Source organism: Pelobates fuscus, chromosome 5 (genome assembly GCF_036172605.1).
Source record: "Pelobates fuscus isolate aPelFus1 chromosome 5, aPelFus1.pri, whole genome shotgun sequence".
Classification (NCBI taxonomy): Eukaryota; Metazoa; Chordata; class Amphibia; order Anura; family Pelobatidae; genus Pelobates; species Pelobates fuscus.
Window position 1 is genome coordinate 113,299,055 of NC_086321.1, and position 24,021 is coordinate 113,323,075.

At 38.2% G+C, this 24,021-nt stretch overlaps 1 protein-coding gene across 1 annotated transcript in view; it reads right to left on the reverse strand.

Annotated features, from left to right (window-relative positions):
* Positions 1 to 24,021, reverse strand: part of FBN2 (fibrillin 2) — a 234,011-nt gene that overhangs the window by 93,702 nt on the left and 116,288 nt on the right. The window contains exons 21-30 of the mRNA XM_063454155.1: positions 23,088 to 23,225; positions 12,090 to 12,140; positions 10,196 to 10,321; positions 9,306 to 9,533; positions 7,798 to 7,923; positions 4,381 to 4,509; positions 2,849 to 2,974; positions 1,771 to 1,896; positions 1,219 to 1,341; positions 764 to 889 (exon numbers count right to left, since the gene is read on the reverse strand). Of these exons, the coding sequence (XP_063310225.1) occupies positions 764 to 889; positions 1,219 to 1,341; positions 1,771 to 1,896; positions 2,849 to 2,974; positions 4,381 to 4,509; positions 7,798 to 7,923; positions 9,306 to 9,533; positions 10,196 to 10,321; positions 12,090 to 12,140; positions 23,088 to 23,225 (1,299 nt within the window). The remainder of the gene's footprint in view (positions 1 to 763; positions 890 to 1,218; positions 1,342 to 1,770; positions 1,897 to 2,848; positions 2,975 to 4,380; positions 4,510 to 7,797; positions 7,924 to 9,305; positions 9,534 to 10,195; positions 10,322 to 12,089; positions 12,141 to 23,087; positions 23,226 to 24,021) is intronic.

The following is a 24,021-nucleotide window of genomic DNA, read 5'->3' on the forward strand; positions in this document are numbered from 1 at the left end:
CACTTTGGGAGATATTTATCGCTAAAAAATGATCTAATGTACAAAAACTGATGTAATTACTATGGAAACCAGCAGCCACATTCCACTGGTGACTCTTCCACTTCTACACTCTTGCACCAATTTTTAGAATAAAACATTTTAAGAAATATCCCCCAAATGTATATGTTATATGATCTGATTAATAAACTGTATGATGAACGGAAAGGATAAATCAGTATACATTACTTTTAATTTTCTTAGTTCCAGTTAGTTCCGTATTTCATTACTAATTAAAAACAACACATGATTTTGTGTTTAAGAAATTGATTACATTAATGGTATTTGTATTTCTGCACTCTAAATAGAGGATTAGAGTAAGCACAGAGGGGGTTGCCAAAGTTTATTTTCCAGTAAAAGCACTTCACATACAATTCCAGGGAATTCAAGTTTCATAACACTCAGTATATATATTTACATGTACTCAGGCAAACTGAATCACTAAATGTTTCCTTGACATCAACTAATTGTCTGTCCAGGTATTAAACACTGATTAATAATTCAGGGGAAACTTCAGGCTCGAGTTCATCCTTTTACACATCATTTTTGATGCATCATGGAACTAATGAATTAAAAAGATACAAAAACTTAAAGTTAAGAAATTAAATTGCAGTGGAGACCCCATTGCCAGGATAAAGAGAAATAAGGCATATTTCAAAACTGAACTAGTTTGACTAGTGTAAAACACTTAGCTTATATCTAGAGTTATGGTACATTAATGTCTTACCTATACAAGTCTTCATATCTATACTAGCCATGAATCCATCAAAGCACAAGCAGCGATATTCTCCTGGTATGTTTGTACATTGTCCTCCATCACAAATCTCTGGGTTATCTTCACACTCATCAATATCTTAAAAATGGTGAGAACAAAACAAAAAGTTATATTAACTGTTTATAGCAACAAAAAAAAAAAAATAGTCTGCGTTATCTTTCTTTAAAAAGAGAATTATAGTTGATGAATGTATTTTTGTCTAGAGAAGCTTACACAAAGATGCCCATGTAACCAAGCATCTGGTCATAGATAATCACCAATTTAAAGAAACAGTAAAACGTAACAACTATTTATATAAGCTCTACTATAAAGATGTATAGAGATGATTAATATTTTAATTAGGTGATAACTGATAAAACATATACAATTAAAGATTGAATGCAATACAATGATAGAGCATCTATTACCTCCACAAGTCCTCTTATCGGGCATCAGTGCATAGCCATCAAGGCAGCTACATTCGTAGCTTCCCTCCAAGTTAGTGCAATGGCTGTCACAGCCTCCATTCATTATCATACACTCATCAATATCTGGGGAAACAGAAGTATTGTGATAATGATTGCAGTCAAATTAACAGGAAGAATTCAACATCTAAATTCATATATTTAATCCCTGTAATTGTCAAGGAATGGACAAGCTTGGGTGGAAGAAGAAAACCAATGGAGTAGACAGATTTGGTTCAAGTTTATGAATATGTCTCCCATAATGGTTTATAAATATCGTTTTGAGAACATTAAACCTGTACAGTACGGGGGGCAAGGTACGGCGGCAATCCATGCTCTAGTTTTTACTTAATTTGAAATGTTGTGTACATAGATCATTGTGTTATAAAAAGCTAAACAATCAGATAAAAACATTAATATCAACATGTTTATGATGTTACAGATTCAGATTTAGTGATCATTCGACCATTGTTTGGTGTAGACCGTGACTCATAAGATAGTGATATTCAGACATACCTGTACATCCGAGTTTGTCAGGGGTGGCTTGGTATCCAGGATTGCAGGAACACTGATAGCTTCCAATGACATTTACACACTTCCCATTTCTGCAAAGATTGTCACTCAGAGAGCACTCGTTAACATCTGCATGGAGTAGACATTGAATCAAGTTTAGAAATATAAACAACTATAAAAACCCTGGTAATGACTATGTTAAATAATATACTAAATACATTGTTAGCATGCAACTCCTTTATAATTCCTCATTACAGGAGGGACTAAACAAGGTTATCATTGAGAAACCTATTTTACATTGAAAAAGCATATCTAAGGTATGTCTAAAGAATAATCATCTACAAAAAAAAAAAACAATCAGAATTTCAGCTAGAAATCGAGACAAGCAGGTATTTCATAGGTATTTTATATTAGGTGTTTTAAAGATACAGCGCACTTTATTTGTATGTTTTTTTCTAGGTATTTCACAAGTGCCTTAGCCCATTCTATGCTTACTCTTAGACTTACAGCACCCAAACTACCAATTTTAGACCCTTATTTTTTCTGCACTGGGAATCAGTTTGGTATTTTTTGAGTGAGTATAAGGTGTAAGAAAGCGTCTAATGTAATCAACCATTTTGTTGATAATCTGTTAATTCTGTAATAACCTTTCATTTGTCAATGAAACAGTTGAAAATACTGTTTATTATGATCGGGTGGTTTCTTAATTTTGATACTCATAGAACACAATAATGATATAGAGAAAAAAATAAATGTTACATATGTGTTTCCTTTCTAGCATTCTTAGTATTTGTTCTGATTTATGCTGAAATGTCCGTGTGTCCCCTATGGCTGCATTTTATGGAGAAGAAAGGCAGAGCCCCTTTAACCCCTTAAGGACCAAACTTCTGGAATAAAAGGGAATCATGACATGTCACACATGTCATATGTCCTTAAGGGGTTAAAGGAATTAGACTTTTTTTACGATTGTTAGAATTCTATGTTATTTTTGATCATTTTTGTTTCCAGTAACAATGGCACTTATTACTTTATACTAAAGATAGACGTGCAACTTTGATACTATGCATTTTTTTCAACCTACCCACACAGGCATCTCCTGATGGCGTCAGTTCATGTCCAGCAGGGCAGATGCACTGAAAGCTACCTTCCGTGTTAACACATTCCCCACCCCGGCAAAGCAGAGGGTTCCTCTCACATTCATCAATATCTGCAAAAACATACATATGCATACATGTTCATATACAGTCTATTGATTGGAATCATTTATATTTTCATTATATTACATTGTTAAAGAATACATTGAAAGCTTTGTTAGCAATTCTTTAATAAATATGTCATTTTCTCCAGCAATACAAGTTGTCAGAATTTACTCTTTAAGCGCGGGTGGCTCAAATATATGTAATCCATTAACAAAACTGAGAACACGTATGTGCTGTGGGTGTGCGGTGGTACATAGAAATGATAATATAGTTGCAAAATTCATAACGTTTGAACAGTATCTTAAACATCTCAAGTAGTCAAAAGTCTAGACAAATTAGTCAATGGGGCGTGATGGAATACACCCAAAGTTATTAAAAGAGCTTAGCGGTGTACTAGCAAAACCATTAACGGATTTATTTAACTAATAGAGCAGCAGGAAATGCTAGCAAAATGCTTGGTTGTATAGGGAGAGGTATTAGCAGTAGAAAGCGGGAAGTGCTCATGCCATTGTACAGAACACTGGTGAGACCTCAATTGGAGTATTGTATGCAGTACTGGAGACCAGAAGGATATTGATACTTTAGAGAGAGATCAGAGAAGGGCTACTAAACTGGTTCATGGATTTCAGGATAAAACTTACAAGGAAATGTTAAAGGCTCTTAACATGTATAGCTTGGAGGAAAGACGAGACAGGGGGGATATGATAGAAACATTTAAATACATAAAGGGAATCAACACAGTAAAGGAGGAGACTATATTTAAAAGAAGAAAAACTACCACAACAAGAGAATATAGTCTTAAATTAGAGGGGCAAAGGTTTAAAAATAATATCAGGAAGTATCACTTTACTGAGAGGGTAGTGGATGCATGGAATAGCCTTCCAGCTGAAGTGGTAAGAGGTTAACACAGTAAAGGAGTTTAGGCATGCATGGGATATGCATAAGGCTATCCTAACTATAAGATAAGGCCAGGGACTAATGAAAGTATTTAAAAAAAAATGGGCAGACTAGATGTGCCGAATGGTTCTTATCTGCCGTCACATTCTACGTTTAGAATACACTGAATTGTGTCTATATAAAAATATCTAAGTAGATGGCTGACAGATAGTAGATAACATATTGCATTATGTGTAAAAATAATTAAAGAAGGAGCCCTGTAAATATTCTTGTTCTTGGCTTCACATAGTTCAAGAGGTGGCCATGCAAATTGTCCCCTTTAAGCTTTTTTTTTCCAGCTGCACCAGACGGAAAAATAAATTAATATGCCTAAGTAAATAGATTCTGCTCATGGCTGGTAGTCTCTGACGTATTAAAAGGAAGAATTTATTTAGGACAGGGTATGGCTGGGGAGGGGCAGTTACTCAAAATTACTCAATTACTAATCGAAAATGTAGAAACCAGGTGTATTACTCACCCATGCAGTTCTTCATCATCATGAAGCCACTTTCAAAGCCTTCAAAGCATTCACACTCAAAGCTGCCTGGAGTATTGACACAATTACCACTGCCACAAAGATCAGGAGAGATTCGGCATTCATCAATATCTAGTTTACGAGAAAGAGGTTACCAGGGAAGAAATATAGAAAAAAAACAAAGTTAGAGTATTTGGTAATGGAATAACTACAAAGACATCTGATGTAACATAACACCCATAATGTTCGGACCTGCATACTATGTCTTGGGAGTTCATCATTTTTCCACTTGATTGGATGATGACATCATATGGATTGCACATTTGTTATTACAATTACTACATACATACATTTGGTTATTTCTTACATGCCACATGTCTTATGCATATATCGGTTTACATTTTTTAGGCTGTACCTTTTATTTGCTGTTTGCACTGTTCAAACAGCCCATATAGGCACTAGAGCAGGCATAGGCAACCTTCGGCCCTACAGATGTTTTGGGCTGCACCTCCCACGATGCTTTGCCAGCATTATGGGTGTATGAGCATTAGGGGGGATGTAGTCCACAACATCTGGAGTGCCGAAGGTTGCCTACCCCTGCACTAGAGTGCAGTCTGTGTTATCTATGCTAGCTATTGAACTCCACCTCTAACATCCTCATTGGGTCGAAGGGGCAAACAAGTGGCTTAAGAAACAAAATAAATTATTATTATTATTAAAAAACTGAAGAAGATTATTAATTAAAACAAATCACCCAATATAAATACACATATAAAACACAAATAATAAGTATAATCAGCTATTACGCAATGTGCGGGTGCCTGGAGTGTACCTCCAATCATGACATCTTACCAGCTTTGCTGATTTTCACTTTAAAATGAAATACAACTATTTTACCATTTATTTGAAGGAGCATTTTTAATAAGTAAAACTTGCGATAAAATATATTATTTAAAATATATATTTCTGGTAACTAAAAGTTAAAATTCACTGTGTAATACAGGGAAATCTGCCTTTCATTCTGTTGGAATCCTACAGAGCTGCATATTTTTTTTCTTAATCTTTTCCCTCCGTTTGTCTTCTCTTGGCAATCTAATTATTTCATTATGTGTTCGTCTCATCAAGAATACAATTTACACTCCTGACCCTGAAAAACAAAGCCTTTCACAATTCTGCAACCCTCTTACATTCCAGCTCATATTATTGAACATTCCTTGACATGGCCAGTCTGCACCTCCGGTGACCTGCTGATCTCTTACAAGAAGACCTGTCATTGGTCAGTTTTTAATAAAGATGAAATTCTTTATTAAAAATGCCTATCACACAAGATTAAATGCTTCAATTAAATTCCATTGCAAACAAGAATTGGACATAAAGTGAAGAAGGGGCTACATTATTTGCTTGGTATAACAGGTCTGTGATCCCGGGTAATTTCTAAACACCACCCCCCCTCCCCCCCTCTATTTTAGGATTCCCTCTCGAGGTGACCACAATAAAGCATACATTTTATTGCAGTTGGCATGTTTATCTTCCATGGTAAAATGGAAAAAAAATATTGTAGCACCCACCAATATTGAGGCACTGGGATGATGTGGTGGCTTAACACGATATGGCCATATGATGTTACTTAATTCCCATATTTGCTTGCTAAGATAGCTCATTTTAAGTAGCCTTGTAAGATTTAAAATTGATTTTGTGTATATGTGCTGTCCCTTAATCTGTATGTTGTATGTTGTATATATTTTGGTCTTTACAGCATCACCACTCCTGAGAAATCCATATTTTATGTGTGACATCTAGTTTCCCTTTTTCTGACTATTATAAGGGCACAATAAGATTGGCTTTTATAAGCCCTCTCACTCACACCACATTCACGTTATCTCTCAATTACTGAATGGCTAATACCATAAGCAATAACTGCTGATTTTTTTTTTTTTTTTAGTTCTTACTCCCTCCTCTCTTGAACATTCCTACATTTTGTACTGTTACAACTTGGAAATTGTTTGATAGTTCCCTGATCTTCATGATGCTGTTTACTTAGATAACTCTCTAACAAACTCTGATGCTTTCATTTTATGTGATAGTTTAATTGTACACAGGCAAACTCCATTCAACTGATCGTGTAACTTATGAAGGTAATTGGTTGCATCTCTGTTTATATTTTTCATAATAACTTGGGTAACAACTTATACAACAACAAAAAAAATGTTATTGTACATTTATTCTATCAAAAAGAAACCATATTTCGCACCTCCTATGTTTGATATGCTGTGCAAGACAAATGATCATGTCCAAGTTAAATTAATTTTAATTATAGGTTGTAACATACAAAATGTGGAAACCTCAAAGTATGTTGCATATTTATGCAAAGCATTGTACTTGAACACACTGATGCATTTTGCTATTATAAAGTGAGTGTGTCAGGAACAGGAAAGATACAGTCAGCATTATTCAATAAACACTGAATATCCAAATTAAACTGGACTAGCAAAATTGAGGCAAATACAGCCAAGTTGTAACTATGCCAATTTGGAGAATTTTTCCAGATCATTTTTTAGTGAAAAAGCCTGAATATCCAGGCTGATGGAGGTAGCACTGTTAATAAATAAAATAAATGTATATAACTTTTTCTTCTTCCCAGCATTTTAAGTATTTGGAGGAGTTGTTACCTATGTGTGAAACACAGAGATGGCAGATGCCCCTTAACATTCAATTTTTTACTGTATGTATTCAAAAATACTATAAAACTAGAGATTCCACAATGTATTCACTTGATAAAACCTCCCAACAAATCTTATAAAGAAAAACATATCCTTGCACTTTACATCTAACACTGGCTACTATAAAAATATGATACAAAAGCCATCTCTATCAATCTCTCATTTTTTCAATACAACCTCAAATTCCTCTTGAAGTATAAATGTATATCTAACCAAAATATTTCAAATGAATTTCTTTAGCCTTAAAGGAACAACTCCAAGCAACATAACCACCAGCATAACATCCAGCTACCCTGCAGGAGATGTGGAGCAGGCACCAAACGTAACGAGACAAACTATACTAAAATTCTTTAATTACTTACCATAGGATGGCACAAATGTACTACTGGCACTATAATTATTTTTATTATTTATATAGCACCATCAAATGCCACATAATGGGTATATAACCCTATTCATATTTCATACCCTCATTCATATTTCACTGATAACAACTGTGTAGTTATTAGTATCACATTTCTCCAGTTAAATTGAACTGGAAGCTAGAAATGCATAATTTGTAGTTTTTTTTAGCAATGGATTTTATGACTAATAGAATGGGTGAAATGAGTTTGAGAAAAGTGGGTTTACGATTCATTTAATTAAAAGTAGACCGTAGGTCTGTAATGAATGCCAACAAAGTTTGACTTTTCATTCTTACCTGTACAGTTCCGTTCTTCCATGTCCAATGCAAACCCGTTGTTACACTTGCATTTAAAGCTTCCAAGTGTGTTTCTGCATTTCCCATTGGTACATATGCTAGGGAAAGCCTTACACTCATTGATATCTTTAAGGAAAAAGAAACAATATTATATCTTAACATATACGGGGAGAGCTAACATACATATTTCATAGAACTTCAACATATTATTCATTATTATAATAATTAGTACCGTATATTGAAACTGACATTAGTTTTAGTTGCTGTTTTTGTATTTTATCCCTTGAAAGAAATATCTCTTGATTCATGCAGTCCCAAATATCAACCAATTTATTTACAGGACATATTATGAACTTATTAAATACTTGATCTTGAGTTAGATTATAATAGGCTCAGATTTATATGAACCTTCCTAGCATACTATGAGTATATAAATCTCTTTACTAATACAATGTCAACTGTAAATCATTGTGGATAAGCTCATTGTGTAAATCATTGTGGATTAGTGAGCTTATCCACGATGATAGATATAGGATATGTATCTATTGTATATATAGCAGTAAACCTTTAAATTTGGTATTCTGCACAGTTCAGTGTTTAAAGATGTGTATGTTCCAGTGAGGCACTGAAGTTGAAGAAATGTCATTCACAGAGTTAGCACACTGTGTATTTGGGTTATAAAATAGGTCATTTGATTTGTATGGCCTAGCAAACCCTTGCTCCAGTATTTAGTGACAAAGGTACTATTAAGGCCCCGACTATGACACAATTAGAAGAAGAGAATCATTTTAAAATTAGCTGGAAATGATAGGCAGGAAAGGTTCGAGAGGAAGTTATATACATAGCTCACTCGTGAGTATGTATGCACACATATAGAGGGTATAAGGGTATGTCCTGGAGTATGTATGTGCACTTATAGAGGGTATGTCCTGGAGTATGTATGCACACCTATAGAGGGTATGTCCTGGAGTATGTATGCACACTTATAGGAGGTATGTTCTGGAGTATGCATGTGCACTTATAGAGGGTATGTCCTGGAGTATGTATGCACAATTATTGAGGGTATGTTCTGGAGTATGTATGCACACGTACACAGGGTATTTCCTGGAGTAGGTATGCCCACTTATAGAGGGTGTGTCCTGGAGTATGTATGCACACTTATAGAGGATATGTCTTGGAGTATGTATGTGCACTTAAAGAGGGTATTTCCTAAGGTAAGGCACTGGATTACTCCAATCACCTATTTTCAAAAGCTAGAATATATTACAGGTATTAAATTCAGACTGAACGTTAATGTCTGCACAACCAAAACACGATATAGTACACAGTATTGAGAGTTATATTGTAACTCACACATATAGAGGCTTTAGTTCTATTAACATGTTTATCCTCAATTACAATACATAAACATCAAACAAGAATATACATTTAATAGTTACCATTATGTAAAATGGCAATAATAAATAAATAAATAAATATTGTATGTACCTGCAAGCCAAACACATTACCTTTATAGAAAGGTCTGCCTGATATAACATCGCCTCTGTTGGTGTACCCACGCCCTCTTGGACACAGCAGGTTAAATTCATCAGTGCCCTGTTTTGGACATTCCTCACATTCTGTGCCCCAAGCTGCTCCAACAGTACAGCAACAAGCATCGAGGCGGAACCTTCCAGGAACAGGCTGGATGCACTCATCTTCGTCCCATTTCAAGAAGCACTGCTCCATACGTAAATCTATAGAGCAAGTATAGAAATGTGAATATCATTTTTTTTTGGCACATGGAAACTGTCTCAAATCAAAGTTAACACTTTCATGATAAATACTCTTGTATACAATGGCTTGGTGTAAAATGTGTTTTCCTGTGGAAATGAGGTCAAATATATACACTATACTAAACATTATACTAAACACATAACCTGTTCCTATATTATGTGTCCCTATATAGTGACTTATTGTAATTTATTGTAACTAACCGGACACAGAATAGTGTAATCACAAGTAAATGCAGTATTTACAACAGAGATAAACATAAGAGAACTTGTCAAAAACTGGAAGTTGTAATTCCCCTGTGTAATTAAGATGTGATGATACAAGGCAATGTGTTATCACCTACAATCACATAAGTAGCAATAATTTTTTTTACAGAATTATAAAATTGTCTAATTCATAGATCTCCAAAAATAGTGTTTAGAATTACCTGTGACCATCTCAGATCAAAAACAATCATACAACTATCGATCCAGGGATCTCATCATACAGAACCAAGATTTAGAACTGTAAGTTATGATACAATGTAAAATATTTTTTATTGCTGCACAAGATAAAACTAGCAACTGATCTAGGAAAGGCAAGAGTGTATCCTTCTGTTAAGTTAGTACTATGAAAGTATCCTTACCTATACACAATCTACCCGTTCCATCCAAAGTCAATCCATCTGGACAGTCGCAAACAAAAGACCCTTTAGTATTACGGCAGAGCCCATTGGGGCACACGCCTGGAAAGACTTCACACTCGTTGACATCTAAAATGCAATAAAAAATATTAATTTCAGACATTTTAAAGTAGCAGAGGGCAGAATATCTAAGAATCATGAACACAATTTTAATAAGAAAGAAGAGATAAACACTTTAGCATTTTACATGCAGCCTTAATTATCCTTTGTATTGATGTAAAACATGCCATGTATATGTATGTCTTGTATATATTCGTGTGTGTGTGTCTGCGTGTACTTTATTCAGCCAATACCAAAGAAAATAAGGGTTCTCTTCTGAAACATTTGTATTCTTATTAGCATCTACTCATCACCTTAGTTACTATCCATAAAATACACAAATTATAAGCAGTAACTTTGAAATAAAAAAATTAAAAAGTTAAACCAGTACTAACCATATTACCCGCCATATATTGATATTCGAAACTACCACCATCGTTATACTCTTTATTCCAAATCTACTCCCTCCTTCAATACATTATACACCCATTACTTTTTAAGAAAACTTAATAACATGAAGAAGCAATCTACTTGTTACCAGGTCATTGCTATTTTATCATGTTTCATAAACATAGCACATCCCTCTTCCAGTTAGTTAACTAGCCAATGCCAATACTTAATTTGGCTAGGTATTTAGTGGAGGAGACTTAAGAAGTTTCTGAATTCTACACTGAGTTAGATAATAACTATTGGCAGAGTTTTATTTTAAGATATACCACTTTTAGGCAGCTTTATAAAACACTGAAGGCTTTCTAAATCTTTTTTTTTTCCCCCTAAAAATACAGGACCAAGTTCTGGAACCATTTTCTTTCTAACAAATAAGGAACCTACTGGCTGAGATCTTACATATAGCAAGACTTTCCAGTCTTCAAACGATATGAGATATTGACATAAGAGAACTGCAAGGGGATTGTTCTCGGTGGGAGGGATGAGGCCATAGTAGCTCCCAAATGCCAGATATGATTTCAGAGCTAAAGACTAAGTCACAGACACACATTTAATGCTTTTATATATACGATACTAAGTGTTGAACACTAACTTCAGTTAAATCAATGACTTCATATGGACATTTTAACATATCATGCTTAATGTTCTTTAAAAGGGCATTTTTTTGCCAGAGTATATCTTTAACTGTCGACTTTGTAACTGTATATAGATAACATATTTTAAGGACAGTAATTTTTTTTTTAAATAAACAAAACAAAAAATAAATAAATGTCCCAGTATAGTATACTTACTAATTTTATTTCAATGTCAACTTTTAAACTGATGATCTTTAAAATATATATAAAAAAAAAACTACAAATATATCTTATAAAAATATGTATTTTGCGCCATGTTCTATAAGTTAACATTGTCCAGTAGCAAATAGTGAACCTTCTGCCCACTTGGCTAGTCAAGACTAGGAAACATCTTAATTACATCTATTTTGATAAAGAAGTGCCTTGAAGATATTGATAAACTGTCTCTCCCTGGAGTACATGTTATACGTAATACACCATAGCACCAAAAAAAAAAAAAAAAAAAACACTAATAAGAGAACAGGTGAAACCAAAAAAATAAAAATAAAATTAGAAGCATGAAAAGGTCAGGAGTTGATTTACTAAATGCAAAACAATGGTGAGTTGCAAAATAAATATTTACACCAAATTAGACAAATATGCAAGTTAGAAGAATTTCAAACTCAGTTATTTTAACCTTTATTTTAAGTGGTTTACCAAAAAACAAAACAAAAAAAACACTTAGGCAAGAACACGTATTAAAACATAATCAGATAAAAGCTTAAAATAACTTTCACCTTCACAAGCAACTCCTCTTGACCTGGAAAATCCTCGTGGACAGGCAGAATCTAGAAAGGAAATTGAAAGTAAACAACGTGTTGATTACCTTGTCTATCGCAACCCTTCTTGTGTTAATTATGCTCATAGAGGATGCCATATAACAAGTATGATTGACTTACATTTCGTCAATCTCTGCTGTACTTAATAGTAAAAGTATTTTCCCATCACATATTTTTTATTATTATTTAAGTTTTTTTATTGTTTTTCAAATAAAATAACAATTTGTCACATTGTGAATACAGCATTGGTAGAAATACATAAAGATACGTTAAGATATAAAGTATATGTTTACAGTGCGGAGATGGTAGTGTGGTTGGTCATGTCTTGATTTTCTTATGCATAAATTAGGATTGTCATAACAATATATAGAATTATATCACTTTAAGATATAAATGGATACATGGTGTGCATAATTACACTGAAGGTCGTAAACAATATACGGTATGGTAGATCTTCTCCTGATCTGTTTTATGTTATTAGCTACTGTTTATTGTGTTTTCTCGTTGTTGGTTAGAATGTGCTACTTATATGGTTTACAGTAGGGCAAAGGTCTTCGTCAGATGTAGTTTTTCTGTTGCACTAGGGTAGTCATCTAACGTCTACCTCGTTGGTCTCTATTCCCCATCGCGTTTCCGACTGTCATGACCCCCCCGTTCTCCCACCCCTCCCCCTAACTCCCCCCCCCCCGCCTTGATGTGGGTTGTGACTTGCTGAGGGGTGTGTTATGCTTGTAGTTAATGTATTCCATAGTTCCCAAACCCTGGCCTGTTTGAAATTGTTCCCTATCTTGCTTTGTGTTATTGCTTCCATTAGTTTTGTATCTTCCACCCTCTGGATCCACTCTCTAATTGATGGTGGTTTGGGTTGTTTCCAACCTTTGGGTATTAACTGAGAGGCTGCTGTGGCCAAGTGAATGAATAGAGTTGCGTTAGTTCTCGAGAAGCAGTGTGGAGGTAATGTTCTGGAGCTAGAGAGAATGTGGTCTTGAAAATGTTTTGAACAATTGTATGGATTCTATTCCAGTATTTAGCGATTTGTGGACATTGCCACCAGATATGAGCATGATGTGCTTCTGATTGGTTGCACCTCCAGCATTGATCTGTGGACGTAGTGTGTATCGAGTGAAATTTTGCAGGCGTAAAATGCCATCTGGTGACTCTTTTAAAGTTACCCTCTTGAGTTGTGAGTGAGGTAGATGAGGCGTGAATCTTTTTTAGAATGGTTTGCCATTGTTGAGAAGATAGATTTATTCTGAGTTTGTCTGTCCATTTAGTCGTGTAGCCTTGGAGACTTTGTTTGTGTGAGTCTGTAATCAGAGTGTACATGGTGGAGAGCACTTTTTTAGTGATCAAATGTGAGGAGCATAGTTGCTCGAACTTAGTCAGGGGTCTGTCTCCTTTGGGCAGTAGGTTATGGGTTTTGATAAAGTTCATCAATTGGTGGTGGTGCAATCGTTGTACTACCGTATGGACTGAGGATTGTATGATTTGGGATAGGGATTTAATTCTACCTTCGTGTGTTACATCTCGTAGTTGTAGTGTGGAGCCTTTGTGATAGAGGTGAAATGATTGTCCCGAGTCACCTTGTTGAAAAAAGGGGTTATGTGTGATCGGGTATAATGGTGACGGGTACGGTGAGATGTCTGTTATATGTCGGAGTTTGTGCCAAACTCTTAGAGTTAGGTCTATGGTTCGATGGCTTTTGTAATGCTTCGTTTGGAGTTTTGGGTGAGTGTGTTGCGGCCAACAGATGTTTCTTAGGGAGAGCCTGGATGTTGCGTTCTCAAGTGTGTCCATGGCAGATTGTCATGCCTTAATTCTGGTATCCTCTTACTTCCGGGTTCCACGGAGCTTAGCCACACCCCCTCATGACACGGTCTCCTTACTTAATGCGACCGCACCAGCTGATAGACGCTGGATTATTGAACTACGTACCGCACTCACGAACCGGCTACAAACTTGTCTGTGAAAGCCATCTGTTACCGGACCGGACTGGAAGACTACTCACGTCCCCTTCACCTCTCCTCATCCTCGACGAAAGCCTGAACTCTCTACACACATATCATTGGATATAACCGCCTCTGAGGAGAACTAGGGAACCTGTTTTCACTTTACCGGAAGCTAAGTAACATTAAACCTCTGTGATAAGAGTTACATATCTAAAGCCTTTATTGCCTGTTACCAAAGTCTCATTATCAAACAACCCAGCTACAGCTATCTTCAACCTATCCACTATTTGAGTTTAGCTGCACCTGTCTTGCTTCAGATAAATGCTAATGGAACAAACTATTGTAATTGCTTATCACACAACTTGTTAACTCAACAAACAGACTCTAAATGATTCAAAACCTGCTAATTGCAACCGTTTATTATTTAAAGCTACAGTGCCTGTAATTCTGGACTTAAGCAACCGTTTATTATTTAAAGCTACAGTGCCTGTAATTCTGGACTTAAGCAACCGTTTATTATTTAAAGCTACAGTGCCTGTAATTCTGGACTTAAGCAACCGTTTATTATTTAAAGCTACAGTGCCTGTAATTCTGGACTTAAGCAACCGTTTATTATTTAAAGCTACAGTGCCTGTAATTCTGGACTTAAGCAACCGTTTATTATTTAAAGCTACAGTGCCTGTAATTCTGGACTTAAGCAACCGTTTATTATTTAAAGCTACAGTGCCTGTAATTCTGGACTTAAAGTCACAATATCTTCTAATTGTTCTAATAAATATTCAAGCTCTAAGAAATCTGCAGTTGTGTTCCTTCATAACAAATGTTAAACGTGACACAGATATTGTGTGGGCTTAGTCCATTCATAGATCCGTTGTAAGTGAGTTGCTTGGTGATATTGCTCAATGTCTGAAAGGTTTACCCCTCCTTGTTCTTTACTTCTGGTCAGTGTGGTGTAACCTAACCTGGAGGTTTTATGTGCCCATATACATTTTGTGAAAGTGGATCTGATTGTGTGAAAGAATGTGCGTGGGACGGTAATGGGGAGCGTTTGAAGAAGATAGAGTATACGAGGGAGGATATTCATTTTTAATATATTAATTCTGCAGAGCCACCCAAAGCACGGTTTGTGCCACATCAGTAGGTCCTTAGTGATGGTGTCTATTAGTGGGAGGAAGTTCAGCTTATATGTCCATTCTAATTTGTTTGGTATGTGAACCCCCAAATATTTGATAGATCTGGGAGCCCAGGTAAACTTATATTTTGTTTGTAACAGTGTATCAAGTTGTTTGTCGTGTGGATTTGTAATAGTTCACACTTGGTAATGTTCGCTTGAAAGTTAGAGATTCTACCATAGTTTTCCATTTCAGTTATTATGTGGGATATCGTTACAGACGGGTTTGTTATAGTGAATAAGAGGTCATCTGCAAAGGCTGTGACCTTATATTCTTGCTTGTCTATTCGGATACCTTGTATGTGTTTATTATCTCTGATCCCTTGCAGGAACGGTTCTAGGACTAGTATGAAAAGGAGAGGGGAAAGTGGGCATCCTTGTCTCGTTCCATTTGTGATGGCTACCGGTTGTGACAGTTGGCCATTGATTCTCAATCTAGCTGTCGGCCGTGAGTATATAGCGTTCAACCATTCCTGCCAGCGAGGGCCAAAGCCCAGTTGCTGGATTGTGTGTTTCAACAGAGCCCAGCTGACCCTATCAAAAGCTTTTTCAGCATCAATGGCCAGCAGGGCACTGTCGATTTTGTGCATTTGCGCCCAGTGGATAAGATGAATGATTTTCGTGGTGTTATTTTTCGCTTCTCGATTTGGAACAAAGCCTGCCTGGTCTTGGTGAATGAGACCTGGTAACAAGGGTTTCAGTCTAGAGGCCATGATTTTTTTTTTTTTTTTTGAATTCTTTATTTTTGTAGTGCTCAGATTGACAAACATGCTTATAACGCCACGACAGCAGATACAGGGTGATGGCATAACAGAGAATAAACAGTTTCATGGCGAACATTGACAGCACAATTTTTTAAAATGAATCAGGCTAAATAGACATGTCTCCAACATTAGTTTCAGTCACGTTTACAGTTGCGTATTTTACATTGTGTCATCAACAAGTTGAACAAAGTATTAACATTAATAATAGGTGGACATATGCTTTAACAGTGGTGTTTTAACAGATTTGTGCTATGAGTGATAGTGCTATAGTAGTGTGATTAAGCTGAAGGTTAGCTCTAAACGCATGGTATGCAGGGTTGCATTGTGTGTCTACTATGTGTTTAATAAAATGAGTAAGATGAGGTAAAAGATTCACTAACTGCATATAGTATATTATAATCTCCTCTCCAGGTGCAAGTGTTTGTGAACCCGTACAGTTATGAGTGCGGCAGAGAGAGGGAAAAGTTACTCCACTGAGGCTAGTGAAAACGGTGTGGTGGCCGCGTCAGCATGCTATAAGTGTTTTCTGAAAGCCCGGTCAGGGCTATGCCAGGCTCGACATCACAAGGGTGCATAACATAATATAAATGGGCAACAGGCCTAACTAAACCATAACGATAAGCAACTCAGATGATTATTGAAAATGTCACTTTAAGTTCAGTTGCTCAACTTAACATCCTCTAGAAGAAGCCTGTCTGTCAGCCGATCCCTGTGTTTGGCAATCCCTTTAGGCTTTGTGGTAGTCCACGCCATGTTTGGTAGGTCGCTTTTGTGTTCCCCGCACCCGTCTGCATACCGGGTCTGTGTGGGTCTTGTGCTGTCTCCTGTCGTCTGGATATCGGTGCGTGGGGTCTCCATCTTCCATGTCCTCGGCCCAAGGCCTTTTTGGGGGCCCGTGCCTGGTGTCCATTGATCCTTTCTGTGGGATCGTGGGCCCATGGGTTCTCCTGGTGTCGGATGGCCCTCTGGGTATATGGACGTCGGTGAGGGGTTACCTCTGTTTGAGCCCCCGGCTCGGAAGAAGAGCATGAGTGGTAGGCCCCAGTATCCTCCATCCGCACTGCAGGAGGTGAATGTACATGTGTGCCGTTTCCCTTTACAGTCTTCTGCTTGGGTGAGGGGTATGCTTTAACGATTTTCTTCTGGGACCGTTGTTTTAAGTGGGAGGGTTGCTTCTGAGCTCGGTCTTGGATCCGACTCCAGAATTTGTGACAGATGTCGTCAAATCTCTGATTGAATGCGGTGAGCCAGTCTCGTGTTGTCAGGCCCGACAATGATTGCTGAGTCACTGAGGCGGCGGCCATGTTGCGTGCGCCGTGTGGGTCTCTAATGGGCCCCTTGCTTGTTGCTGGAGAGTGAGAGTTCTTCAGCAGGGACCGGGATATCCCCCCCGGTCCAGAGGGGGGGGTAACGAGGTGGGTGATAGAGTGGTAGCTGTGTTGCAGCTTCTTGCCGCGGGACGGGTGATCGTCCGTTTCACCCGCCCGGCAGCTGAGGTAGGCCGCAGTGTGGACTCCGTAGGAGAGTCGAGTAGGTAAGTCCGCAAGGTGGCAGGAACTTCTCCCAGGATCGTGTATAGATGTGTGCAGCGTTATAGGGTGTCGGCGGCTGGCTGGGTGCCCGTTATCAGGCAGATTGTGTGATCTAAGTCTGGAGCTCATGCGATGTGCAGCCAGCCGCCATGCTGCCCAGGCCCCGCCCCCCAGAGGCCATGATTTTAGTAAGGATTTTCAGGTCAGAATTTATCAACGATATGGGTCTATAGCTGCCGCAAGCGGTCGGATCTTTACCCTAGTGCTGAACAGGGAATACATACTGAAAGATTTTGAACATTGAATGCGTTGATAAAGGGTTGCGCTAGGATTTGTGCCATTAGTTTGTAGTATTGCCCTGTAAAACCGTCAGGGCCTGGGCTTTTGCCTATTGGGATGGTCTTGACTACTTGGAGGAATTCATCGACTGTGATGGGGTCGTCAAGGAATGCCATGTCGTTGGGAGGGAGGGTGTGTTTGATTCTAGGCATCAGGAAATCTATTATGTCCTGAGACGAGGGTTTTACTGATTTCAAGTTGTATAAGTTGGTGTCAAATTTATGAAATGCTCCTGTTATGTCGGGCATGTGGCAGGTTAAGTTGCCTGTTTCAGCTCTAATTTCAGAGATAAAGTTAGATTGTCGTTCTTTTTGCAACGACTGTGCCAGGAGCTTCCCTGCCTTGCCTCCCTGCATATAGTAGGTGCTTTTTATAAGTGAAATTTTCCTTTTGGCACGGAGGGTCAGTATCTTAGTTAATTTAGTCCTTTTAGTTAGTAGCAAGGTGTAATCTTCTAATGTGGAGGTGTCGTGGTGTTTGCATTCTAGGAGTTTAATTTCCCTAGTAAGTTGGGCGATAGTCTGTTCCCGCTTACGTTTCAGATTGGAGGCTATTCGGATTAGTTCCCCTCTGAGGATTGCTTTATGGGCTTCCCATGTCATTATTGGGGTAGTGTCCGGGTTGGTATTTTCTTGAAAGTAGTTAGAGGCTGTCTCCTGTAGTTGTTTGAGTGTTTCTGGATTGTTTAAGATCAAGTCATTTAGCTTCCATTGTGTGGAGGGATTGGGGATATGGTCAATGTAAGAGTGAGTGGAGCGTGGTCTGACCACGTGATTGGTCCATAGGAGGCCGTCTTCATCAGGGGCAGGTGTCTATGTTGAAGAAAAAATGAGTCTATACAGGAATACGTTCCCGTAGGAGGTGAGAAGAAAGAATAATCTTTCCTCGTAGGGTAAATTGCTCTCCAGTCGTCATAGAGTTGAGCATTGTAAAGAATGTTTTTCATCTGCACTCGTGATTGGGATTGGTAGTTGTGTGAAGTGGTAGTAGTGTCTAGGGCACCATCTAAGGAGATGTTAATGTCTCCTCCTAGGATAATAATTCCTTCATGGAATAGTGATAGTTTACGTAGAATTTTTTTGAGGGTCTGGGACTGTTTCTTATTGGGTAAATAGATATTGGCCAACGTAATCTGAGTGTTTCCTAGCTTTCCTTTTACAAAATTAAATCTGCTGGAGTCATCTAGTTGTTGGTCTTGGAAAGTGAATTGAGTCTGGCGACTAATAAGTATGGCTACCCCTCGTGCTTTAGCTTCTGTGTAATGGCTAAAGTACCCTCTCGGGAAGTCCCTGTTTTGCAGTTTAGGGGGTGCATTTTTGCGGAAGTGGGTTTCTTGTACAAAAACAATATGTGCCTTGTGTCTATTGAAATCCGTTAGGGCCATAGTCCTCTTCTCTGGGGTATTGAGGCCCTTGGCATTTTGCGTGAGGAATGTTATGGTGGCCATCTCTATTGTGTATTACTAAATTTGGTGAGAAATGGAAGTTCAGTAGAAAATTTGCGTGGTTTACCGGGTCGAGGACTGGTGGTCTCCCGTGCCTTCCAGAGGTCTGGTGCGGACCGTAGTACCTCCGTACTTGTGTAGTGTTTTAGTGGGTCGGTGTATATTAAGCACAAATTTAAATTACTTAGTCCCCGGATCTGTCTGTGTGGGGAGGGGAGGGAGAGAGGGAAAGGGCCCTCTGGACAGCACCAGGTAGTCGGTCGCGCTGTAGGAGCTACTGTCGGATAGAAGTCACGGACCCAGTAGCAGGTATCTAGATAGTTTGTAGTCACAGATAGTTATTGTTTCCTGGTAGGTACAGTCTGAACCTTGGAATAAACAGTATATAATACAATTTTTTTTACAATTTGATAAACAATATAGTAAACAAGGAAATTGTTATATGACAGTAACAGAGAACCTGTAGCCCTCAGCTAATGCTGACACGTCAGTTCGTGAGTGATGAGATTGTCGCAGCTAGGGGAATTATGTCCCTCAGTTACGAGGCTCACTCACCCGCCACGTTGAGCAAGTGAAAGATTATTTGATTAGATTCTGGATGGGGATGTGCCCCGGTTTATACCCACGCAAGTGTGGGTGTAAGGTTTTCCCGTAAGGGGAATCTAGTTCTATCTCGGTGCAGGAGATAGAACTGTAAATTAGTTGGGGTTGTGTGCTTGTAGAATGCGCCTGAGACCCGGGACTTATCTATCCTAGTAGTTTACCAATTCTTTAGGAGAACTAATTGGTGTAACCAATTACATATATCCAGCTGGTGGGAAGAAAGGGAAGGTGGAACTTGGATGTTTTTTTTTGTTTTTTTTATAATTATACCAGGGACAGCACCGTCTGAAAGCGGGTCCCAGACCAATAAGTCCATCCCGGTTGGTATGGGTGGGCATGGCATGCACTTTGCCTCAATTAAATGTGTAATACTCTTGGTCTCGGTGGTATAGGGATGTAGTCAGATTATTATAGTTGACTTTTGTACAACTGTTTTTATAGACCCACTTTTACATGTAGAAAGTGTTTAGCGAGGTGTGTCTGGGTTTGTTGCTTCTTAAAGGCTATCAATAGAACATCACATAAAACAGCGGATTAAATGAGTTAACAATAAAAACCAAAATTATTATGAGCTAGAATGAAGCACTTGTCTCAACAATAACATTATACGTATTCCTAGAGACTGCATACTTGCCCTCCCCATTGGTAGTAGTTATTATTCGTTGTATGTTGCCTGGCTTTGGGGTCTAAGGAGAGATGAGCATCAGTCCCTCATTACTTGAAGCTGTTTGTGGCCGAGTTCTTTCAATTGTTAATCTGTGAGTGTGAATGTTGTCTCCCGGTCCAAAAGTTCCGCCATATGCGCTGGAGTGTGGATGGTCGGTGATAACCCTGGAGAAAAAATATAGAGATCGTCGGGATCTGAATCCCGGGCATTGATGTAGTCTCTGGAGTAATCCGTTGTATTCGTATGTAGGAATGCATAGTCCTGGGATGGTATCTTAGTCGTTGGTGGAACTTCATAGGTGAGTAGGAGTGTTGAGTTGTCTCTCTCTCCTTGCTGGCGGTGAGGCAAATCTGTTGTCATTTCTTCTCACTTTCGCTGGAGTGACCCATTTCTGTCGTTGGGACATTTGTATGTTGTCCTGGTTAGGTAATGGGTAGTTCCAGTCCATTATAGTAGTGTCTGGAAGCTCCAGTGCCCTAAGGAAAGGGGGGACATCTAAGATCGATGCGATTTGAATGACGTTTCCCTTATGGTTCACTATCAGGGCAAAGGGGAAACCCCATCGGTATTTGATGCTCCTGTTTCGTAGGAGCTCAGTAACGGGCTTAAGAGCTCATCTGGCTTGTAAGGTGTACCAGGAGAGGTCGGGATAGATCTGTATGGGACTACCATGGAATAGGAGTGGCTGCGTGGTATCCCTTAACGTTCTCATTACCCTGTTCTTCGTTGCAAAATAGTGCAATCTACAAATAATATCCCTTGGGGAGTCTTGTGAGATACCCCTGGGGCGAAGGGAGCGATGAGCCCTGCCCAGGAGCATTTGGTTGGCAGGAATATCTCGTACCAATAGGCCAAAGAGCTCTGTTAAAATAGATGTTAGGTCTTCATTTGGGGACTCTGGCACCCCCCTTATGCGCAGGTTATTCCTGCGTCCCCGATTATCAAGATCATCAATGTGCCTCTGAGTGGCAGACATAAATTGTATGTGAGAGATTCTAATATAGAGGAGATATTGGTTATTTGTTCCTGCATAACATCCTTTTCTTCTTCCAGATCACCCACCTTAAGGTTTAGTTGTTGGACTTCAGAGCCCATTTCCACCATTTTGGAATGCAGCGTGGTTTCTAGTTTGCTGATCATGTGTTCTAGGTCCATCTTGGATGGTAGGTTCCTCAGTATGTCTCTTATGTCCAGGTCAGAGCTGTTGTCTATCGATTTTAGTGAGCACTCTGAGAGTTGTGGGCTTTGTGGCTTGGAGTCCGCCATCGATTCTGCTCCCACCATCTTGGAGGTCGCGGCCGCGGCCTCCATGTCACGCTCGGCATTTTCTTTAAAATAGCGGGCGAGGGACCCCGATTTGGCCGTCGGGGTTTCCCCCTGGTGCCCCTGCAGCTGCTGATGCTTTTTTTGGTTATTCATATTGAGTGGATGTCTCCGATCGCGGATTGTGCCCGGGTCTGGAGGAGATGATTTAGAGCACGTCCATCGAGCTCTGTGGTTAGCCACGCCCCTCATCACATATTTTTTATGTTGTAAAGGGCTGTGTACAGCATTCGATAAGGGCAGTGTTTATTGCTGTGACTGTGTCTTCATAAGGGATCGTATTTATTTAGTAAGGTAAAACTGAGCTGCTTTCAACAAAAGTTAAACAGTTTGAAGTTATTGCCATAGAAATCAATGAAATGGTGTTGATGATTACTAGTCGTAATATTTATCTACAATTCTTCTACAAATAAATCTAACTGTAAGACGAGAGAGGAATAAAAATTGTACTCATTGGTTACACCACTTAGAGAATATCATTGTGACTTAAAAATGTCATATCACCTGAAATGATTGGCATCACAACCAGTAATTTAACCTCAGTGTGTTCATTGTCTCTCCAAATTAAGTACATATGATAACAATTTCTACTGGTTTGGTTGTTTTAGTATATATATATATATATAGTCGGTTGAATAAAAATCATCACAGAGATATCGTTCTCCATTGTGCTCCATGATAAGGAGAGTGCTTAAAAGATCTTGATTCAAAATGTTCTCATTTTCAAGGTGCCAAACACATTTCATCATCTTAATAAAGCATCACTTTTTTCACTATTTTCAGAACATTATACCACAAATTGTCACTATTTAAAGAAGGGATGCAGAAAGGCTTTTCTAACATTATAACATCTCAACGCCATGTAAAATAGCTACAACAGTGCTGATTTGTTACAACAGATGGAACATTTAAATCTATGACTTGTCTTTGATAAGTTTACAGAACTCTCTTATAAACATCAGTACGTGTTAGCTCTTATAGCCTGAGGACAAGTTTTGAAGCATCTAGCTAGCCATATAAGGTATGACTTGAATACGCAAGTAAAATCAAACATTAGAAATGTAAATGCACAAATAAAATGCATGCCAATGCATGGAATACAGCTGTATGTGTTAAACAAATGTACACTTTTACTTTCACGTTACTGAAGGAATAGCGAGTTACCTATTTCACATCGTTCACATGGACTTCCCCACGCAGCTCCCAACGTAGCACAACATTCAGATTTCAGTGTTGCACCATTAATGTTCACTTCACAGCGACCATCTTGGATATTAAGCCAACAAGTTCCTTTAAGGCTATCTAAATAGCAAAGAATGTAATTTTGTTAAAAGGAAAATGTTACAGCATTTCTATATAAACATGTTTTGGCAATAAACTAATAACTTTATTTTCAAGTCTTGCCAACTCTCATTCCTATAACATGCCACCATTTACCCACACACACATGATTCTCTGTCTATACCAGGGATAGGCAACCTTCGGCACTCTAGATGTTGTGGACTACATCCCCCATAATGCTCTTACACCCATAATGCTGGCAGAGCATCATGGTAGGTGTAGTCCAAAACATCTGGAGTACCAAAGGTTGCCTATACCTGGTCTATACTAACATATTATTGCTGCTGTAATCACTACTCTTTCACTAGTCGTAAACATAACTCCATAGAAATGCATTCATAGTTTATGAGTACATAAGTTCTGTATGTGGGCATTTCTTTACACATAACCTATATCTTCAATACCATTATTACATTTATTATTACTAGCATATTTTTCAGTGCTTTATAAATTTACAATAGGGATATAAAAGAACAAAAAATTACCGAACAGAATAGAAAGTAGAGATTAATAGAGGAACCTGCAAAATAAGCATACAATCTAATTCATAATATTGAAGTATGCAACCAAATTACTGTTGGCTTTTACTAGTGTTCAAGTACATCCTGGGGTCTACAAGTCATTATTACCCAATTTAATGGTAAAATATGCACAAGAGGGACTGTGAAAAATAATAATAAAAATAATAATATCTAAGTAATTTTTTATATTCTCTTTAATACATATCACTATTTGTCAAAGAATAAGAGGAGGAATT